The sequence below is a fragment of the Zonotrichia albicollis genome, chromosome 3 (assembly GCF_047830755.1).
Source record: "Zonotrichia albicollis isolate bZonAlb1 chromosome 3, bZonAlb1.hap1, whole genome shotgun sequence".
Taxonomy (NCBI): domain Eukaryota; kingdom Metazoa; phylum Chordata; class Aves; order Passeriformes; family Passerellidae; genus Zonotrichia; species Zonotrichia albicollis.
In genome coordinates this window covers 10,347,980-10,369,093 of record NC_133821.1, presented here as the reverse complement: position 1 = coordinate 10,369,093, position 21,114 = coordinate 10,347,980, and the positions used below count along the sequence as shown (strand labels likewise).

At 40.7% G+C, this 21,114-nt stretch overlaps 1 protein-coding gene across 11 annotated transcripts in view; it reads right to left on the bottom strand.

The window, feature by feature from the left end:
* The window catches only part of USP34 (ubiquitin specific peptidase 34), a 116,827-nt gene that overhangs the window by 74,519 nt on the left and 21,194 nt on the right, over positions 1-21,114 (bottom strand). For all 11 annotated transcript variants that reach the window (XM_074536623.1, XM_074536628.1, XM_074536626.1 and 8 more), the window contains exons 4-8: positions 16,689-16,739; positions 16,425-16,574; positions 12,074-12,141; positions 5,658-5,850; positions 2,817-2,878 (exon numbers count right to left, since the gene is read on the bottom strand). In XM_074536623.1, the coding sequence (XP_074392724.1) occupies positions 2,817-2,878; positions 5,658-5,850; positions 12,074-12,141; positions 16,425-16,574; positions 16,689-16,739 (524 nt within the window). The remainder of the gene's footprint in view (positions 1-2,816; positions 2,879-5,657; positions 5,851-12,073; positions 12,142-16,424; positions 16,575-16,688; positions 16,740-21,114) is intronic.

Sequence of the window (21,114 nt, the reverse complement as noted above, 5' to 3'; positions counted from 1 at the left end):
AGGTGAAAGGAATTTTGGACACCTGAACTGCTCTGCAGGAAGCTTTTCAAGAGAGGGTAATCAAGGTTTTAAACGAGTCAGGAAGTTGCCTCCGTGTCAACCTGGAACCTGAAACCCGAACCCCTGGCTGCCCGCCAAGGAAGAGCAAAACAAACTCTCTTTACACACGGTATTTCCAGAAGCTGACAGTGTCCTCACCAAAGAAAAGACCAACACTTTTTCCTCTTGTGCTCCAAGTAACACTCAACAAAAAGAGTATCTTTCACTTCCTGAAAAGCATCATCATTTCTCACTAAGTGACATCAGTGAAACACTTGCAGGAATCACTTATTCAAAGACTCTGAGCCTCTTCTGTTCAGGCTTGTTATTTTTAGCCTCAGTAGATTTCACACTCCTCAGCACCTCAGATTGCAAAGAATTTGGCTCTATCTTTAGAGGCAGGAAGAGCTAAATGAGAATTCCATCTCTGGGGAATGAAGAAGTTGGGTGGCTGAGGCACTGCCCACACCTGGAGCACAAACCTCAGCCCTTGAGAGGGCAGGGAAATGGAATCTCAGAAATCACACAAACAAACACCTGCAGCTCCAACCCAGACCCCTCCGCAGCTTTGTGCTGCTCCCCAGTGCAACCTGGGAAATCCAGTGCTCTAGGCAGAAGATGCTTTAGCCTGTCTTACATGGAAAAACTGCAGGATAAAGGTGGGAAGCTACCATTGCAAAATATTTGCTAAAAACTCCTGCTGTTAATTCTGACCAGGGAAGAAAAATATTTGCTAAAAACTCCTGCTGTTAATTCTGACCAGGGAAGAGCCAGGACTAACTGAGAGCTGATTTTCTTAAGGCACCTCCCGCAAACCCACCTTATCAAGATACAGAAGGAGAAATCCCAAAGGTTGACAGTTCCAAATGCATCTGGAAAAGTCAAAACATAAAATGGGGATGACCAGACATAATGCAGGACATCTTCTTTTGGCAAATCTGCAGAGGCTACAAAGGTACAAAATAAAACTTCTTAAGACTTCCTTTCTCCACTAAGGAAAGAACACAGGAATGAAAAGCTTTCCTTTTGCTGCTCATTCAGTCACTGCCAACTCCCTACGTGCCTTTTCAGCCAAAAATGTCTCATGAGCAGAGTCTGTAATGAGAGGGAAGCTTTGTACTGGGCAAACTGGAGAAGTGAGACATTTCCCCATCCTCCTGCTCCAGCCCTTCCTGATTATTTGGCTACAAGACATCAGTGATTCCACAAGATAGCTGAAGATGAGCAGCAATGCTTGACACTGGACTGCAACCAACCTTTCAGGTAAAACACCAGAACAACTGGAATGCTGATTTTTTTAAAAATCACACACTACAAAAGTGGAAAAGAAGGTTTTCTGTTCGTGCTGCATTCCTTTCACATGACAGCCTGTTTACAGATGCCCCTGCCAAGAAAGTAATATCCCAAAGGAGAATTTGACAATTTCCTTCAGCTTTAAAATAACTCTGATGCTCTTGCAGAGTACATCTGCTCTTCTGCAGGGAAATTTAACCACTCCTCTCTTCTTCCACCTTCCTAATTTCTCTCTTTTACATTTGACACAGAAAATCAAACAGCTTTGTATTAGGTTTAGCTGGCACAATCACTTGTTACTGTTACCACGACCTAAAAACAATCTCTGTCTCCGATTTTCAGCGTGAGGGAAGGAGAAGAACTGGGTAAATCTGAGGTTTGTCAGTCCCAGTGTAACAACACACCAGGAACTGGAGGACAGTGAAGGAAACGCCCCAGCTGACCTCACATTCCCAACATGCTCCCCCCCTGCACTATTTACTATTTATTTCTTATTCCCAAGGTATTTCCACATCTCCACAGAAGCAAAAGTGCCCTAAATTCTGGTTCTTTATGTTTCAAATAGCAACACATTCCCAGAAATTTCTCTGCAAATATCTAAGGTGCTTTTTGCATGAAATCTCCAGAACTGTGGCCATGACTGCAGCCAGATTTCAGAAAGTGTTCAAATGCAATTTGTAATAAAAGTATCCAGATAAAAACAAGACACTGCTGCTGTGAGACTTCCATTAATAAAGTACTGGAGAGTGTGTGTGGCTCCCAACACCAACTGAGCACATCACTCCCCAAGAGAAACTTAGCAAGTATATTGTGAGTAAAATTCTACAATTTACACATTTTGCCTGTTATTCCACAAGAACAGTTATTTCAACTACCAAAATACATATTTTTAATTTAAATTCTTGACAGTTCTACCATTAAGTTTAGAGTTACTAGAGAAGTGAACACATTTCCTGGCTGGAATCCAATCCCACAGGTGAATCTGCTTGAAGATTTATGTGAGTCCCCCTAAAACTGTTCAACACACCTGAGTTATACAAGTAAGGACTTTGAAGGAAAAACACAACAACAAGAGCATTGCCTCAAAAACTGGGTGGAAAAGTAACAAGTTTGATGGAAATACAAGTCTTGGTCAAACAAATAATCCAGAGAAATGAGAAAATGGCAAAAATTATATGAATTAGCTGGTTTTTATTTATATATCACCATGGACATAAGGGGCCATTACAGGTATTTATTATTTCAGTACCTATGTTTTTCTAAAGCTTACCTTGATTGAATATTTTAATACAGAAAAAAACCCAGAAACATTCAGAAATATTTTACAGTTACCATTTAAAAGCATTTATTAACCCCCTGATTAGAATATTTCTAATAAATGTCTCAGATTATCACTGCTCCCCCATGTGTAAAATCCATAACAACAGAGAAGAAATGCAATCATGTAAAACACTTCAAGTATTCAGAATAAGGTTCCTACTTACGTTTCTGTGTCTGAAACTAATGACTCATTATTACACACATCATTGAAGGTATGAAGTTGATTCTATAGTTAGAAAAAGGAAGAAAAAAAATTACAACTTTATCCGAATATTTGCTGAGGCAGTTTTCTTATATTTCAAAATAGTATTAGTGACATTATAGGACTTTATATGTTTTTAAGTAAGTTGTTTAGACAAAATTAAAGAACAAAAACCATGTATTTTTTACAGGAAATGAAACTTTCAAACATGTCCAAGCTCTTAAATTTAAGAGGAAAAAAACAGCCTGTTAAAAGTTTTCCATCTCTTTTCCACTTCTTCCCTCAGCATCAATGGCTCTGTATCCAATTCTTTACATGTACACAACATTTAAAAAAATATTTTAAATTACATAATAGACCTTACTTGGCATCTTATTAAAAAAATATTAAAGGCACGGTAATGTGAATTTTTGCAGTTAAAATTAAACTCGTTGCATAACTCTGTCAAAATATTTACTCTCTTGAAACAAGTCTAGCACATGCACTCTGTAATTCAGGTGAATTCACTAATTTTCTCAATAACTCTGTGTGTAAAGACTTCCCAAGAGTTATTTGTGTCCAATCTCAACAAACTTCAGGGGGGGAAAAACACTTTTAAAAAACCAAAATAGTAAACATGCACTGAAATGGGTGAGATGGGAGAGCCTGACCACACATTATTAATAGATTGGTTACTAATGGAGAATTTCAAATGACACATTTAGGAGTGGAAATCAGAGCTGGGTCACACAACACAGTGGAACCTCACTGATTTTTCTTAAGATTCACCTCCAAATGGAAATATTTTGAAAGAGTGACAGAGTCTTGAGCTGCTCCTATCACCAGTTTTAATCCAGGCTCACCATTGATCAACACCTCCCAAAATACCAAATCCTTCTCCAAAGCAATTCTGACAAAGACTCTGTAATTCATACTGGGATTTGCAAACAATATTTCCAATAACTTCAACTACACTCTCTTAAACTACACAGAATTCTGTTAAACTGAACTGAAACTAACCAGAATTCAGCACAAGACAAAGCACATGTGGGACAGTTTGTAACACTTTGCTCTCCCTCACTTCAAGTTTTGTTTCCTTGAATGCCAGAGGGAAAAAAATCCTTTTTCATTTTTTACTATCTATGAAACATGGTAAGAAACTAAAGGCACTAAAGACACTCAATTGATACAACACAAATGTGGCAGTGAAAGGACACAAAGGTGGACAAAAAGCAGAGAAAAAAGCACTAAAACTGTCCCTGGGCTGATCTCCAGAGGCAGGCACCAAAACAGAAAATAACATTCTGTTTGTGGGGCAACAGTGGACAGGGAGGGTATTTTGGAGCTGAACCACCTCTACAGGTGACTGAGAGATGAAATGGAAGAGAAACAAGGTAACAACAAAAATAAAACCTCTATGATTTGAATGAGAAAGAAGAACAAATTGTCTCAATGTTTCAGAGCGGTTTTTAAGACTATTCACATTAAAAAATCAGACTTGGTAATTTATCAGCATAAATTAGCTTACAATATTAAATTTTTACTATTTTTTACTATTTGCTTTAGTCTAAAAATACTGTAAAGTTTTTCTTCTGGTAATACATGTCTGTTCTTTGAAAACTCTCATTTTTACAGCAATATTCATCATCACAACAGGTGAAAACATGTAACTACTTAACACAACCTCACACTCCCTTAAATGAGCTAGAAAATACCTGAAAAAATAAAGCAGCTGAAGAATTCTTATTTTCAGACTTTGTTTTGGCAAGGATACACAAAAAAACACACAGTGGCAGCTGAACAAGGAGAATTGTATAAAACCAAAGGAAGGGATTTATAGGAACTGAATGTAATTGGAACTATGCAAAAGTGGAAACAGATTTTAAGATCAATTATAGTGGTGGATGCAGTTCACAGCCTGTTTTTACAGCCTAGTAAGTTACCTGTATGTAAATATTTACTTTGGGTAAAAGCCAGCAATAATCTGATTAAAAGTACTTACAGATCTCTTGAAATTGCCATTTATTAAATTGAGGGTACTTCTATCTATAGCTACAGTGAGATGCAAAATCAAGTTTAAGTAAACTTGTACTCAGTGACACCACATCTTCAGAAGAGAGGAGGCCAAATATGTTCAGAAAACACAAAATTTAAAAGGCTCAGATGGATAAAAAACTTCATTTTTATCCTTCTGTGGGATTGTTTCTCTATGGTTATAGGCAGCAATGACAAATCAAGACAATGTGCCTGGTGCAACGTGGAACATTTCCATGGGAAAGGGAAAAGATGGGGATTTCTTTTTTTTAGTTTTAATTGTTTTCCATTTGAGGCTGTGTGTATTTACCTCTTCAATTCCCCCTCCTGCTAATGAGTGCAGAACTGCACAAGGGACAGAAAAGGAGGTTTGGGCAATGCAAAGCAGCAGCTGATTGCAGCAGGGTCAAGATGCAGCAAAGCCCAAACTGCACACAGATGAAAAGCCTTTCCCAACACCCAATCCTGCTGTGGCAGGGGCTCCATTTCACCCAGCTGTCCCAAAGCCCAGCTCCAAGGGGGCTGCTCAGTGAATTGTTCAGGTAACGTGAGCCACTTCCATATGGTGCAAACTCAGGCTCCACTGGGAGTCAAACCCCACCCTCACCACCACGGCTGCCATTTCCTAAAGCTGCACGTCAGGGGATCCTGCTGCTTTCACACACTAAAAAAGCCCCCAAACATCACAAATTTAAATCATAAATTGCAACAAGTAAACTGTAAATCATAAATTGCAACAAGGAACGTTTTCTACAAACGATAAGAATTGGTATTTTTAAAAAGTCCTTACTGTTATTTGGCTCAGGCCAGCCAATCTCATTGTCAGGGTTGGTGACATGAAGTATTTGAATGCAAGATCAAGGCTTTCTTTATCAAAGCACAGGGCTGTGTCCAAGGGCTCCTTGACTGTGCTCCACATTAAATCTGCCATGTTCCTGGCTGCACTCTGCCTCAGCTCCTGGTCTGACAGCTTACACAAATACCTGCAAAATCACAACAAACACAAACAGGGCACGGCTTAAACCACAACATTCCTGCAGCCATCCTGATCACAGCAAAGATGGGTTTCTCCAAGATCACTCAGTCTTAAAATACCACTATTAAAAGTTGGCACCAATTAATGAAAAACACAAGGAAAACCAGAGATATTTGTAATATTTTTAAAGTAAGGAAATTGCTAAAAAACTTTGCTTAAGCCCTTTCTCTTGCAGTCTTCTAATCCTGCACAATGAGTCGCAACACAAATATTCTCTGCAAATGGAAAGCATGAGAAATACTTACAAAAACTCATGCACAGAACCTGGTGCAACCTCAGAAGACCAAAACACAGAAAATCTGCAGTGAAATGCCAGTAAAGTTCACATACAAAACACCAACACAACTGAGAATTTCTTCTGACTGAATGTGTAACAGAAAAATGTTTAGAAACAAGATTTCCTGAGCTTATTTTGATGCCATTAAAGATGGCACAGTGAAAGGTACATGCATACAAAGTTAGCATAATTAATTTTTTCTGCTTTTTTTCAGAGTTTTGAAGTTTCAGCAACATCCAAACTAGATTTAACTACACTGAAATGTGTTAAAAATCCATTTGTTTGACAGCCTAAGCCTGGATCTCTCCTTGGAGACTGGCCAAATAGATGCATGAATCTTTTAAAAAACACACCAGATATTAAACTACACTTAACCAGATTTATGCGCCATTCCTTTGCATTTACATCATATAAACATCAGTACTTTTTTGTCAAAAGCAAAATTACAGGCTGTGACTCTTATTTAGATGATGGTTCTTTTCCACAGCTCTTGTGTAGAAGCCTAAAATAAACACACTTAAATGATACTTAACACTGTCAAACAGAGAAAAGAGACTTCAGTGCAAATAATCCCAGAGACTGGAGATGCAGACAGGAGTCACACATCAGGAACAGGGGGACAAAAGCAGGACCAGGCAATCAGATCCTTCCCTGCTCTTTGTTGTGAGATTTGTCTCCTTGTGTGGAGCAATCAAGTCCTGGCAGGAAAATGTGCTGGGAGCTGTGAGCAGCAGCAAAGCAGGGGTGCAAAGGGAACATTCAGTGGAAAAGGGCAGCACCAAGCAGAGCCAGGACGTGCCTGTAACCTGCACACAGGTGAGAGTCTCACTGTGAGGAGAAAATGTCCTGGCTGTGTCACCAAACCATCCCTTGTGATTAGCAAATGAGTGATCTGTCACCAGCACACAGCGATGGCAGCACAGTGTGCCAGCCACCCTGCTGTCTGTCCTCCCTTCTGACAAAGGGACAGCCAGCACCCCTGCCAGCTGTGCCAACAGCAAACCAAACACTGAGCATTTCTGTCATGGCAGTGGGGGAAACAACAGAGGCCATAATTAGGCTCCCACACCCTAAGCAGGTCCAGAGTTTGGGATTTCAGAGCTGCCATCCCTGGAAGTGCTCAAAAAAAGGGCAGAAGTGGCACCTGGGGCCACGGTTTGGTGTGAGCATGGCTGGGTCAAAGGCTGGGCTCCATCCCAGGGGTGCTTTCCAACCTTCATGACTCTAAAAATCCCAGCAATATCAGACACATTTTCATCTTCCCGTTTTTATATGCAAACTCTCCTCAGGTCTGGTTCCCAGAGCTTTCCTGTGTCCATAATTCCATCAAATCAGACTCAACAGATTGGTGAAGCATTTCTAAAGATCTCAGACACGTCCAAACCCATCCATGGACTCCCTCACGTTACAAAGGACAGAGGAGGGTTGGCATGCCCTCAGCAGGGGCATGGACACACCTACACACACAGGGAAGGGTGTTTGGTGCCTTCACTCCAGTTCTGGAACACGACTTGGACCTGAAATCTTCCTCACAATACAAATTCTGCTGAAATAACTACATTAATACAGTTTATAAAATAGAATATTCCTTATTTTAATGCAACATTATCAGTCTAAACCTACTTTCATTTATACAACTCACATATTGAATCTGAATCAGACTTGTGTCATATTGTTTTATTATGATAATGAGAACGTGCTGTTAAAAAGCTGCACTTTATAGCAAGTGGAACTCTGGTGTAGGTGCATTTTCATAGCTACAGAAGTACTTTAACAGTATCTTCTGTTTTGCCAAGGCTCTAAAGCAAGAGAACAGAGCACTTGTTACCACACAGTTTGTAACACAACAGGCTTTTCTAACCCAAAAAGAAGCAGAAGATGGCAAACTTCTCTCTAGAAGTGTAACAGCAGCCAGCACTAGAAAATTTATTGGCACCACTACACTGGTCATAAATCAAACATGATCCTATCTTTACCCTAAAGATTAAAACCACACAAACTTGCCAGGTAGGCCACACCTCCTTTGTTATTGTGGAAGATGGAATGGTTTAAACCTGTCTGCATCAGTAACACTGCATGTTTTTAGAGGCAGAACATTACTATTAACAAAAGAGATCTTCACCTACACTGACAATTAACTCACACCCTCCTCTACACTGAGTAGCTGTAAATTTGCTGCACTGCCTCATGTAAGGACACTGGAGCAAGGGAAATGTCTATTTAACCCAAAATAGCCCCTCTGAAAGCAGATTAAAGATTTATCCCATGTATAAAAAAATGGATGAACCCATCTACTACTGTGAATTCATTTATCTCTTTCTATTTCTACTTTTGGCTCTTCATTAACCTGTGCCAGTCAGTTTGGCAATTATGCTTGAGTGAAAAACAAACTCCTCTCGTTTCTTCCACCTGCAACCTGACAACTGGGTGGCACATTGTTCATTCCTGGGTTTTAAAAACCTCTGAATTACCATTTCCTATTTGTTATCTTCATATCATTCATAAATGATATGAACTGCCCTGTCAAAAAAACCTAAAACACCCTCCTAGACACTGTCTCCTCCTCTCAATGTAAATTTTTTATTGCCACCAAGGTAGTTCTGTTATTATCTGCAGGATGGAAGGATCAGAACTGTATAGACAGTATAGAAATGTGAATGTGTGACTGACTCATGTAATGGCTTAATAATAGCTTCCATTCTGCCCTTCATGATTTTTTTAATTCCTACATCTTTATCTTTTTGAGTCTGATAAGCATTAGGTCTTCAAGGAAGAGATGAATGATATGCCAGCACTGTTTAATCTACTGAATCTGGAGTTTTTGCCTAAATGAGACTTTCAGAATAAAACATAACTTTTTTATACAACTGCAGGAAGAATACTCCACATACTATAGGACCTGTCCTGCCAGCCTGGCATACTTAAAATAATCAAATCATATCTAGTATCTACATTTAATTTTTTAAATATCAGTTTTAACCCACTTAAATGATTTGACTTTGCTGTATTTGGGGACAGAGAGAGTTCAGTTTTAAACATGCAGTTCCATGCTAATGTAATGCTTACAATCACATCTTATGCTTCAGGACTTCAGCTACTCAGCTGTGAAATCATCTTTTTTTCCTTAATCTGACTCCTTTGGACCACAGCTGCAGAAGGGCATCCAGCAGAATGAGTCAGTTCTCCTGATGTGTCTGGTTATTGTCTTCTGATTTATCTATTTTCTTTACTTTAAATTTCCAGACTTTTGAAGAAGGCAAATATTTTTTTTTTTTTGTGATTCAAACTTTCAAAGCTCATTACAAGAGGTTTTTATGACATGTAGTGGCAAGGAGTGGTCTCAGGTACTCCCATAACCCCCATTTTAAGATTAATATTTTTAATACAGAAGAGTAATTTGAATTCTTTCAGCTGTATTTTCTATGGGAAGCATCATGGATCAGGAATTGCTTCCTTCCAAGGAGGTCAAAATCACTTTTTCTTACTGAAAGATGGAAATTTTATTTCATGTCATTTTAAATTTAATCCTTTATTTCTTTCCTAAACTGCTTAAAAACCCAGACCCTTCAGAGGCAAGATGTGAATGCCTGTGCTCCACTGGCCAGGCAGAAAATGACATTTATTCATCTTTTTCTAGTGGCAGCAATAATGACAGGATTGTGTCTGTGATCTCTGGAAATTCCAGCAGTGGCCTCCTCTGTATAAATACACACTCTGCTGTTTCCTTCATCCACTCCTTGTAGAAACAACCATATCCTGAAGGTGACCTCAGCTGATCAGTCAGGTGATGTCTCTTGCTGGTCAGCCCTGCAAAATGTACTTACTGCAAGGAATCTCCAGGAGCAGCAACTGGGACTAAATCAGAGCCCCAGGAGCTCCTGTGGACTAAAACCCTCCCCAAATCCCCAGTCCAGTCCCCAAATCCCCAAATCCAGCTCTGCAGGATTTCTTTAGAAGGTGCTGTGCTGCTGTGCCCAGGACTGTGTCCCCTTTTTTCTGTCTTTTTCCTGAAGGAAAAGCAGATGGAGAGGAAGAGAGCCAAGCTGCCAAGGCAAGATCTGTAAGTCTGACAGCACGTGGGGCGAGCTGCATCCATGAGGAAACTCATCCTTCCCTGAGGGCATCTGGGCTCACTTCTGTCCCACACCAAGGTACAGCACCAGAGCTCACTGCTGTTCTATGGCCTCCAAGCTTCAGTCCCACTCCATAAGCAATTCTTCACTAAACATCTCTGATTTCATAGCACTGAGCAAGCTCAGATCCCATCAGGAGTCAGCTGTGAAAACAAACCTGGGAGAACATCACTTTCCTGCTCTAAGCTGGTTTTCCATGGACGTCTCCTGTGGCAGTGCTACCTTTCTGACTGATGTTAACCTGCTGTAAATTCTACAGACAGACATCAGGGGCATTATTTATGGCAAGAAGCTGCTGACAAATCAAATCTTCTGATGGGTAAAGAGGAGCACACGAGAACCCCCCCAAAAAAAATCTTCAATACATTTCAGTGACCCCAATTGCACCTACAGTTATAAAATAGAAAATGTTTTAAGCATTACAGGATGACAAGCAAGGCTTAGCAGCAGCAGCAGGTACAGGATGTGTTACTGTCTCCCTCAGTAGTTCCTTATCAGCCTGACTCTAATTGCTGCTCCCTCATTGCTCTTTTTCATTTCCATACATTGCAAGATGACAGGGAGGGCTCCTGCCCCAATTCCCAGGTACACCAACACGCATTAATGGAGCATGTGCAGAGACAAGCACTTGAAAACCCTCTGCCTGCCCTCTCTTGACTGCCTCATGATTAATAGCTACCTTTGGAAGATTTCAAAGATAGCATATCAGCATTAAAGGAGTGCACAAGGCTGGACTATAACTCAGGAGTGATGTGTTTTAATAAAAGATCAAAATACTCTTCTCTGTGCTGGGATCATTTTAGTAGAAACCACAGTATAGGAAAACAGACTGACAGCCAAGTCAGTACTTAAATTTTTACAGTCAATATAAAACCAGACCTTTTTAAAATATGAAACAATTCCCAGTCTCATTGTTCTGGGAGCCTGTTTGCTGCCAATGTAATTATTTTTGTTGAGTGTTATTTTACACTGGTATAGTTAAGACAGAATAATGTGTAAAAGCCCATTTTTTGCTATGGGCAGCATAAGCACATTTTAACATTAGTTAGAGGAAACCCAGGGCCTTGGAGGAGCTGTGGGTCTATGCAAAAGCAGGAAAATTTTAAGTTGGGCTACTGGGATGGGAATTAGCTGTGACCACACCCCTCCACCTCCAGGCAGATGCACACACACAGATCATTTCATCAGCAGCTCACTGCAATGTTTCTATTGTCCTGAGAAAGCCAATAAAAACAAATTGCTCGTATAATTAAATACCCTTACAAGCACTTCAATCTGAAAGTGTTATTTCCATGACAGACAGCTTGACATAAAGCAAATCTTTGGGACTGGTTATATTTAGCTCCATAAGAGTGCAAGCAGACTTTGGATCACACTTCAGCTCCTGCCAGCTGGAAACCCAGAACATCAGAATGTGAAGCTGTGTTCAAACTCAGGGTCTGGAATCCCAGTGACTGCACATTGCTCTTCCAGCATCTCACTGCAAACTTGGGAGTTTTATGAAGATACCACAGGGAGGGAGCCTGGAGTACAGCTGGAGAATGGGGCTGATGTCACTCTCACAAAGTTCTTACCAAGACTGATCTGAGTGATACTGAAATCAGATGCAAGGAGCTGCCCAAAGTAACTCTAAACATTAACTCCACCCTCCTTGCTGAAATGACAGAACAACAACCTGCACAATTAAAAGTAGCAGCTGCAATTAGAAATAGGTGATGTCACAAAGTCCCACAAGAAAAATTCTTAAAATAAAAATTTACCTGATAACATAAGTTCTAAAGGGTATAATGTGCTGCATGACAGCAGGGATGTGTAGCCATATTCTGATCTATAAAGCAAAAACAGAAATAGATAAAGATTTCATTAATGACATTTAAAGAGAACTGAAATACTCTTGGTACATTTGCACATGCAATCCCACTTTCAAAATATAATTTCTTGGTGGTTTGTGTTCAACTTCTTCATTTTCTGATTTTCCAAACTGGTACCTGAGGAATGCTTTTTTGACTTATAAAGAGGATTTGCATCTTTCCTGCTGGTCAGCTGGAAAACCCAGACTTTGTATAAACAGTAACACACTGCCCAGGTGTATTTTTGTATTTTGTATTTTCTGTCATTTCTTCAGTAGGAAAAACTGCTACTCATCGTTGTGGGTTTTTTTTCCTTTTTCTTTAAAAGTCTACATGAAAATTATTCCATTCTTTCAGTTCCTTGCAAACCACTCCTAAACCAAGTTACACTGTTTGACTTGTGTTGTTTTGCTTCTTAGAGCTTACATATCCTTCAAAATAAGATGTTTTACAAGCAATGATTAAGCAGAGTTTTTTACTACCATATTTGCATTTCTCATATTTACCATTCTGCCTTTACCACCTTTGCAAAGCTGATTGCAGGAATAAACGCAGAGGGAAAAAAAAACACAAAACAAAAACCAAACAACCTGAAACAGCTACTTAGCACCGCTGTGAGGAAAAGCACCCACCAAAGGCTTCCAGAGGCAAAGTCAGAAGTGCCATCTGCATTTCAAAAAGGAATTCAGAGCCTGTTAAACCTGTTACTCCATGCCAGGTAAGGGCTGGAGCACACATGAAGCAGCAGCTGCTCCTGCCCACGTAAATTCAATGTAAATTCAATCATGTGCGCTTTGCACAGCCCTTGTGAAAGCAGCCCCATCACTCACTCAGGGCCCTGCATCCCCACCTCTGCTCTTAAAAGAATTTCAGCTTGATGCAAGAAATTCTGCCTAGGGACTCAATTCCACATGCAGAAAATGTATATATTCCCTATATTCCTTCTTGACAGGAGAGAAAAATATTAGGCTGCAGTCAACTTCTCAGCAGCTTCTTTTCAACGTTTCCAGCATTCACCAAGGAACTTTCTGAGGCAGTTCTGACAAAAATATTGGCAGGCTTACTTTTAACAAGGCAACAAGCACTGCACAGTGACAATATAACCTACTTTGCAAGACAAACCAGCCAAATCTTCCCTCTGCAAAAAAAGACCACACTTGGAAAAAGCTTCTGATCCAACTGGCAGCCTCAAGAAGGGAAAAAATGCTAACATCCCAAAGATACAAAGTGTCACTCGAAGATGCTCGCTCTAGAAACAGGAATTAAATAACATTTTGACAAGGAATTGCAGGGGTGACAAAGACACCATTGTGATTACACCACTTTTAACACCATGTACTCTGCTTCGAATACAGTATGAAACACCAAAGAAAACACATTTCTTTGAGAAATAAAAGTATGAAATGTTTTTTAAAACACAGTATGGAATATCAAAGAAAATACATTTCTTTGTGAAATAAGTGTATGAAATGTTTTTTAAAATACAGTATGAAACACCAAAGAAACTACATTTCTTTGTGAAATAAAAGTAAGAAATGTTTTTATCATTTTGTTTTTATAGCTTTCACTGTTCACAGTAAGCTTCACTCTGTATTAGCTCCAACTCCTAGACTGAAATCATGCACCTGTAAACTTGCATTGCACACAACCTTCAGCCTCAGAATTCAATGAAAGCATCATTTCACATGTTACAAATGGAATTGTGATTTTGAATAAGGATTCACATTTGCATATTCACTTGTTAAAATGACATAAAAGAACATATTTAAAATTACATCAACTAGCATCTGTAAAGTGACAAAAAATAAAGTTACATCACTTTTTGCTTCCACTTGATTTTAAGACAAAGCATTCACTGCATCTGTTCTGTTCTCAAGTTTCAGAGAGTTTTTTTTATTATTTGCTCTTTGCCAGAGGTAATTAACTTCTAGAAGGCAGTGGCTAAAGAACTCCATCTTACAAACTTGAAAAACAATTCCAGCATGGAGATTTCAAGGAATCTTTAAGAATGGCAACTTAACTGCCATTCTCAAGAGTTCCTACAGGTGTGAAATTGTATTTCAGGGCTACTGCACACTGTGGGCTGGCTCTACACACTGGAACAAGGTAACATGGACACTGCAGAGCTATTACTGGAATAAATCTCTATATCCCATTAAATCAAATGTGTTGGGATAGAACCAAGGCAGATTAGTAGAGTTCTTGCTGAGATCACCACTATCCTGTTCAGTTTTGAGAATGATTCTTTTGGTTTAAGTGGAGCTTGGTGCATTGGTTCACAATCAGCAACATCTCTGCAATTATTAATATTTACCTAAGTTCTATGAATTATACAGTGAAATGATATAAAAAACAGGGAAAGAGAAACATTACATCAAAACCCTACCTTCATGCATCATTACAGAGGTGGAGAAATATCTTTTTTTAATATTGGCAAGATAAAATGTATTTTGTCCAAAAACTTAGCTGTCTCATTTGGCTGCAATGAATACACTGCATTTGGAAGGCAGCAGTGCTCCCAAGTACACTGGGTGATACCAAAATGCAGCAGGGGGATGAATAAAGCTCCTTACACACAGAACATTTTCTTATACTTTCTGTAGTGAACTGATATAAAAATAAAAACTAAACACAATTTTTTAAACAGTTTTCCTCAACTCACACAGATTTGTCAGCAAAGCCAGAGCTCAAAATAAAGATGGCTGTTGAATGGGAAAAGCTGCAATGCTGGAAGGGGCTGAAGAAACAGAACTTTTAGTTATGGTTTGGGATGAATTTCATTTTATCTGCCACGTTCAGCCACAGAACTCATCTGAAACTGCTGCAAGAGCCAGTTTAACTGGTTACCCACTAGAACCACAGAGAAATGCAAAGTTGCTAAGTAAATATCTGAAAGGAGAAACTTCGCTGAGAAGTATTTTGGAACAGGGGACATCACTAAGAATAAAGAAAATAAACTATTCATGTAGAGAAAAAGAAAGACTTCCAAACAGGACAATGAATACAGGCAGAATGCTGGTTTGAAAACACACTGGTGTGATAGGGAGCTGCCACTCATTATTAAAGTAGCTTTGCCCCTTCTCACAAAAAATAAAAATGCAAAAATGGCAAACTTCTGGTTTTCTTTTTGCCCATTCACAAGACAGGTCACAACTTCTATCCTGACATTACACTGACATAAGTCGTCAATGTCCCTCTTCAGAGACTGGGTTTTATTTTTAGCACCAATTTCCTTCAAATCTCCACTAAAATCAATTCATAATTCTGCCAATCAAAAATCCCTGCGATTTCAAAATGCAGACATGATGGAGGATATGAATTCTAAAACTAAGTGGGGAAAAAAAGATGATTACTTCTATGCTGCAAATGTGTATAATGGTATAAAATCACAGGAAATTGAAGAGAAAAAAAAATCCACAGGCTTTTCCTCTGTGCCTCAGAGGGAATAGCTAAGAAGTTAAAATACCCCGAAGAAACTAAAACCACTCTCATGGCACAATTTCAGGGACACAAATGGCCTCTGACAACATTCTTTGGGGGCTGTTACAATCTTCCTATCTAGGTATAACGTGCAAACTCCTTGTGTGCTGCCAGGAGATGCAGAGGGCTTGGATAATGAAACAGTGCATGAACAACTATGGAGAATGAGCAGCCTTTTTACCCCTCTCTGGTCCCAGGGAGTGCTTGCAGCCTGCAGATAGCGCTGGTTGGTGGTGCTGAAGCAGAGGAGGGGGGATATTGGAATAAGATCCCAATATTCCAGGTAGATTGTGCCTGGGCCAGTCTGACCCTCGCTGCTGGGCCAAAGGCAGCAGCTGTGGTGCATCACCCCAGAGACACCTTCGGCTTGCTGGAGAGTGCAGCTGGGCACTGAACAAGCCCAGGCTCGGTAGGAACTCCGTTTGCCTTCGGAGAGAAGGCTTCAGGCTAATGGTGAGGAGGAAAAGGAGATGGATTCTGCTGGAGGGTTATATCCATGGTCACAGAGGTGTGAATGTCAGTAACAACTCCAACAGAATCCCGAGCACGGTCTCATTGCCTTTTGAAGCTCCCAGGGGAGGGGCAGGATGACACCCAGACAGCCAATGAGCTCTGGGCACAGGGGCATCTTTTGAACTTGCCCAACCACACGATGCCTTCCCGGAATGTTAAGCCTGACTGACAGGACTCACTCAGCAAGGGAGAGAGGTATTGCCACACCTGGGAAGGGACCCAGAAGTCTGAACCAGGCCATTCCAAGCCCACAGCAGGGGACACTCACATTGGACACCACGGTGATGAAGGCGTGCGCGATGAGGAAGGGCAGCGTCTCGGGGGTGCCGTACTCGAAGCAATCCTTCATTAGGGCCAGCCCGTTCTTGCCGCAGAACAGGCACACGTAACGCAGCAGGTGCAGGGGCACCTCCACATCCTGCCAGGGGCAGAACCAACACAGCATCAGCACCACATCACACACACAGCAAACTCAAACACACAACTCCATAGAACAGCGTTAAATTTCTAGCATTAAAAGTGCACAACTTACGTTCATATCACAGAACGCCCCTAATATATTGCTTTCTTGAGCAGAAATATCCTGTTTAAAGAAAAAAAATAAAATTAACTCAAGCAATAAAAGCACATTTATAGACCAAAAAACCAACTGCCATTTAGCAGGTATCACAGTCAACAATAAAAAACCAAATTCCTCATTCAGAGCAAGACAGAAGCTCAAGCTTGTCTCCACTTTTCCACTGCAAAACAGACTTTTCCAAACTTCTTACCTCTTTTAATATATATAAATACACAGATATACTTAAAAGAACACTTCAGCAGTGTCTGGATGAACAGATTATTCTTCAATCCCACCCCTGCTCAGATCACCCATTTTTTTCAACAGGAATATGGCCAAGGGCTGTGTGTCTGTCACACCAGCCTGAGAACACACAACAAAACCAATCCAGGGACCTTGGAATGCAATTTCTAATAAAGATGAGACATATATGCAAACATCTGAATTTAGATGAACTGCAGGACATCCTACAATCCTACATGTAATGACTGAAAGGGTTAAAATGTCTAAATATTCACTGCCATTTAATTTCAATCACTACATTTTTATATGTAACAAAACACCTGTTACAAACTAAATGTCAGACTTTTACAGGAGTGAGTGAAGTGAAGAAGGGGAAGGAATTCTATCACCCTATCACTCTGTTAGCTACTTGCTGCAACAAGAAATCTATTTTCTAGAAGCACTAAACTTAAAATGGTTTAGGAAAACAGCTTTACTTTTTAATGTCCACTTGTTGGGCAGTACAGAGTGGGACATTTCTTTATTAGGGCTGTAACATATTGTGGTTCCATGCATTTGCTGGGGGCAAAAGGGCACTGGAGGTATAAAAAGTGGCTGTAAAACCCAACACTGCCAATGGACACTTGTAGGAAAAACCACACATTCCTCTTCTCACCCCTCCATGGCAAACACCCAGTATTGACAGTCACAAATCAAATGCAAGTTTAACACAAAGTTAAGTTTTTAAATGAAATTTCCTGAATATATTTTAAATAGCTGTGTAGGAGTAATCCTAGAACTGTACCAGAGGATGCTGGAGGCAAGCAATTTTGGATGGATTAAGTGTGATACAAACATTTTGAATTATTCAATATGCTCATATTATAGCTAAGCATTTCTTTTCTTTTTTTCTTCTGCTGAACTCTAAGTCATGCCTGAACTCGTGATACTCCACCAGTTATTTTTAAATCAGCTTTGAAGGCAGTAGGTGGTATGTTTTTAGGCAGCAAGAAAAGGTGTTCAGTGCTCTGCTCATGAAAACTGCAGAAATGGCGTGAGAAATTTCATTAGTTTTCTTAAGAAAACAAGAGCTTTGTTGTCAAGTGAACTGCAGTTCTTAGAATGCAGAAATCCCAAACTCACAGAGGGCTGCTGCACGAGTCCTGCAAAGCTTGGGAAAGGCTGCTCTGAGAGACTGAAATGTGAATTCTGCTCTGCAGATGGGAAACAGAACAGTCTGAGAGTTCCTTACTCTCCTCCTTTTACTCTTTCCAATTGCATGAGGAAATTAGAGAACTCCTCATATAGCACTGAAACCCACCCTGAGTTCAGAAGTCAGAGCAGCTCTCCAGGACCTTTACCTGGAGCAAAGCTGGAGAGGGGCTTTGAGGAAGGCAGGCAGGGATGGTGCTGTCCCAAAGTACACAGCAAAAGGAACAGGGGGATGGCTCCACAGTGCCAGAGGGCAGGGCTGGACTTGGCATCAGGGAGAAATCCTTCCCTGGGTGCCCAGAGCAGCTGGGGCTGCCCCTGGAGCCCTGGCAGTGCCCAGGCTGGGTGGGCTGGGGGCACCCTGGGACAGGGAAGGTGCCCCCAGGGAGGGGAGGGGAGGGGATGGGATGGGATGGGATGGGATGGGATGGGATGGGATGGGATGGGATGGGATGGGATGGGATGGGAGAGCTCTAAGGTGCCCTCCCAACAATCCATCACAAAATGCACTGGCTGAGGTCTGACTGGACACAAGCCTGGCAGAAAGCACACATCTGCCCAGAAAATATTGACTTGAGAAGGAGAGGCAGAGAGCAGGAGACCCCAAAGAGCTGGGGACTGCAGCTACAGGCACCTCAAACTGATTTGGTTCCTCTTTCATTTCATCCTGTCAAGATCTGGTAAATGGTCAGGGAACTCCCTTCAGGTTCTTTGTTCATTCTGAGACAGTGCAAAGTTCAGGAGTGCACTTCACACTGCTGCTTCCTTCTCTGCAGGATTTTGAGAGCTTCCTTTTATAAATTCTTTTTCCCCCCCCTCCTCTGAAGTGCCCATTCCAGGTATTCCACTGGCTGCACTATGTAAAGGATACAGTTACAAACCACCCTGTATGCAAGGGATAAAAATATCCCATAAAGTAAAAAAAATGCATGTCAAAGTATGAACATTCCTCAAAAAACCAACCATATATTTAAAAATACTTTGAGTTAATTTTGTTTAGGATGAAAAATAGACATGTATATCCCTCTGGGCACCAAAAATATTGATGAATGTCAAGAGAGGTGTGTAGATGGCTCCTCTGGATACCAACCAGGCTGTTGTGGTCTTCACTGTCACATTAGGGATGTTGTAAGGGACAAAAACAACTCTTAGCCCACAACATTTAAGGAAAGATCTGCATGATCCTACAGGTACAGACACCTTTCTGACTCCCAACAAATCTGGCTTTGCTGCTCATTTTCATCCAGCTTCATCAACTCCTGAGGAGGGGAAACCTCCTGCTCCCACATGAATGTTTGCTTCCCCAGCAGACAGCCCAGTGTCCAATGGCTTTGGCAGCAGCTCAGAAGGAATCAGAATTCAAGACTTGAAGAACAAAGGCCTTGGAGCAAAGGACAAGGGAAATATTGACCACTAATTGTTACTGTGGGAAAGCCTCACACTGGGATTTCCTACATGGCAGCCTAGGCACAGCAAACCCTTAATGGATGTGATAACTCCAATGGAGTTATGCTCAATAACTCCATGAAACTGTCAAAGTTCACCTCAAGGATCTAATACAAGGAATTTCTGAAGTCACTCAAAGTGCAGACTGGAGTCTGTTCTGGATCAGCAAATTTCCTTTTTTTCCAGGGCAATGGAAATGCTTGGTGGGAGAGGGAGAGCTACACCAGCTTCTCCCAATACATTTTTTGCAGATTCAGGCTGTTCAGGATCTGTTTAACTTACAAGTATAGCTAATGCACTCATAGCAGAGATTTTTTATTTTAGGATCTCTTGAGGACTGAAACCAAGCCTGATTTAAAGCACAAAGTGCTCTTATTACTGGGACTAATAACTTGTCTCAGTTCAGCTAAGATGTGCTCTAGACTGAAATCCAAAATTAAATTCTAGACTTCAGTGAGTCACTCATGGGAGCAGAAAGTTTTGCCATTAAAACAGCAGAATAACAGAATCCTAGTGCCTCCCAGATACAGAAAATATCAGTTGGTAAGAAAAATTATTGATGCTGGGACCTTTTAAAAGCAAAATTTAAAACTCTCTCCCACTAAAAAAAGGCATACAAATACGGCAGGCTGGCACACCTCCATAACCCAGACCTGGAAACACACAAAGTCTAGCAGAAAGGAAAAAAAATCCCTTACCTGCCTGTACCTCAGTGGTTTTCTCCCCAGCTTCCCCTTAAGTTGTGTTTTTAGGCTAGCTAATGAATGTATTTGATAATTCAAGTGATGTATAAGAGATGATACATGTATTATATATCCACTGCTATGTCTGGAGTGAGGGGCATCATCACAGCACAGCGAGTACAACAGAGCTGGTCTAAATCACTCCCAGGCTGCACAGCAAGGGAAAAGAAATCCCATCAGGCACCTGAGAGCTCCTTTTGATCATTTGGAAATGAAATTCAAAGAGAAGGAAAGAATACATGAAATAGTAATTCAAGAGAAGGACGTGTGATAGTCCACAGAAAAGCTGCTCCAGAATTGTTCATCCCACATTGCTCTGAAGCCACTCCTGGTACATGTCCCACAGGAGTGCAGGAGATAAATCAATTCACTTTATATCTGTACAGACACACCTGAGACTCCCTCTGTTAACTCATGCCCTTATGGTTTGGAGAGGAACAAGAACCAAAATGCAGCCCACCTAAAAACCTGCTGTGTAGGGGGCTTGAACTCCATTTCTTGTCTCATCAATTCCACCAGAACTGATCAGATGCTGTGACCACCCTAACTCACATCATTCTATCTGACTCAGCATCTTCTCATTTGGACTTAAGTTTATAAAGCAAATTTCAACCCTCAGGGCTCCAGTGAGCTCCCACAACTCTCTAAATATAAAATAAAAGGAGTGGGTGAGCTGCACTTTAATTCTCCACTCTTTCTCAGAAGTTTGTTGGATAGAAGCTTTTCCTATATAGTGAAATGTACATCTAATTTGCATACAAATATTGTAAAATAAC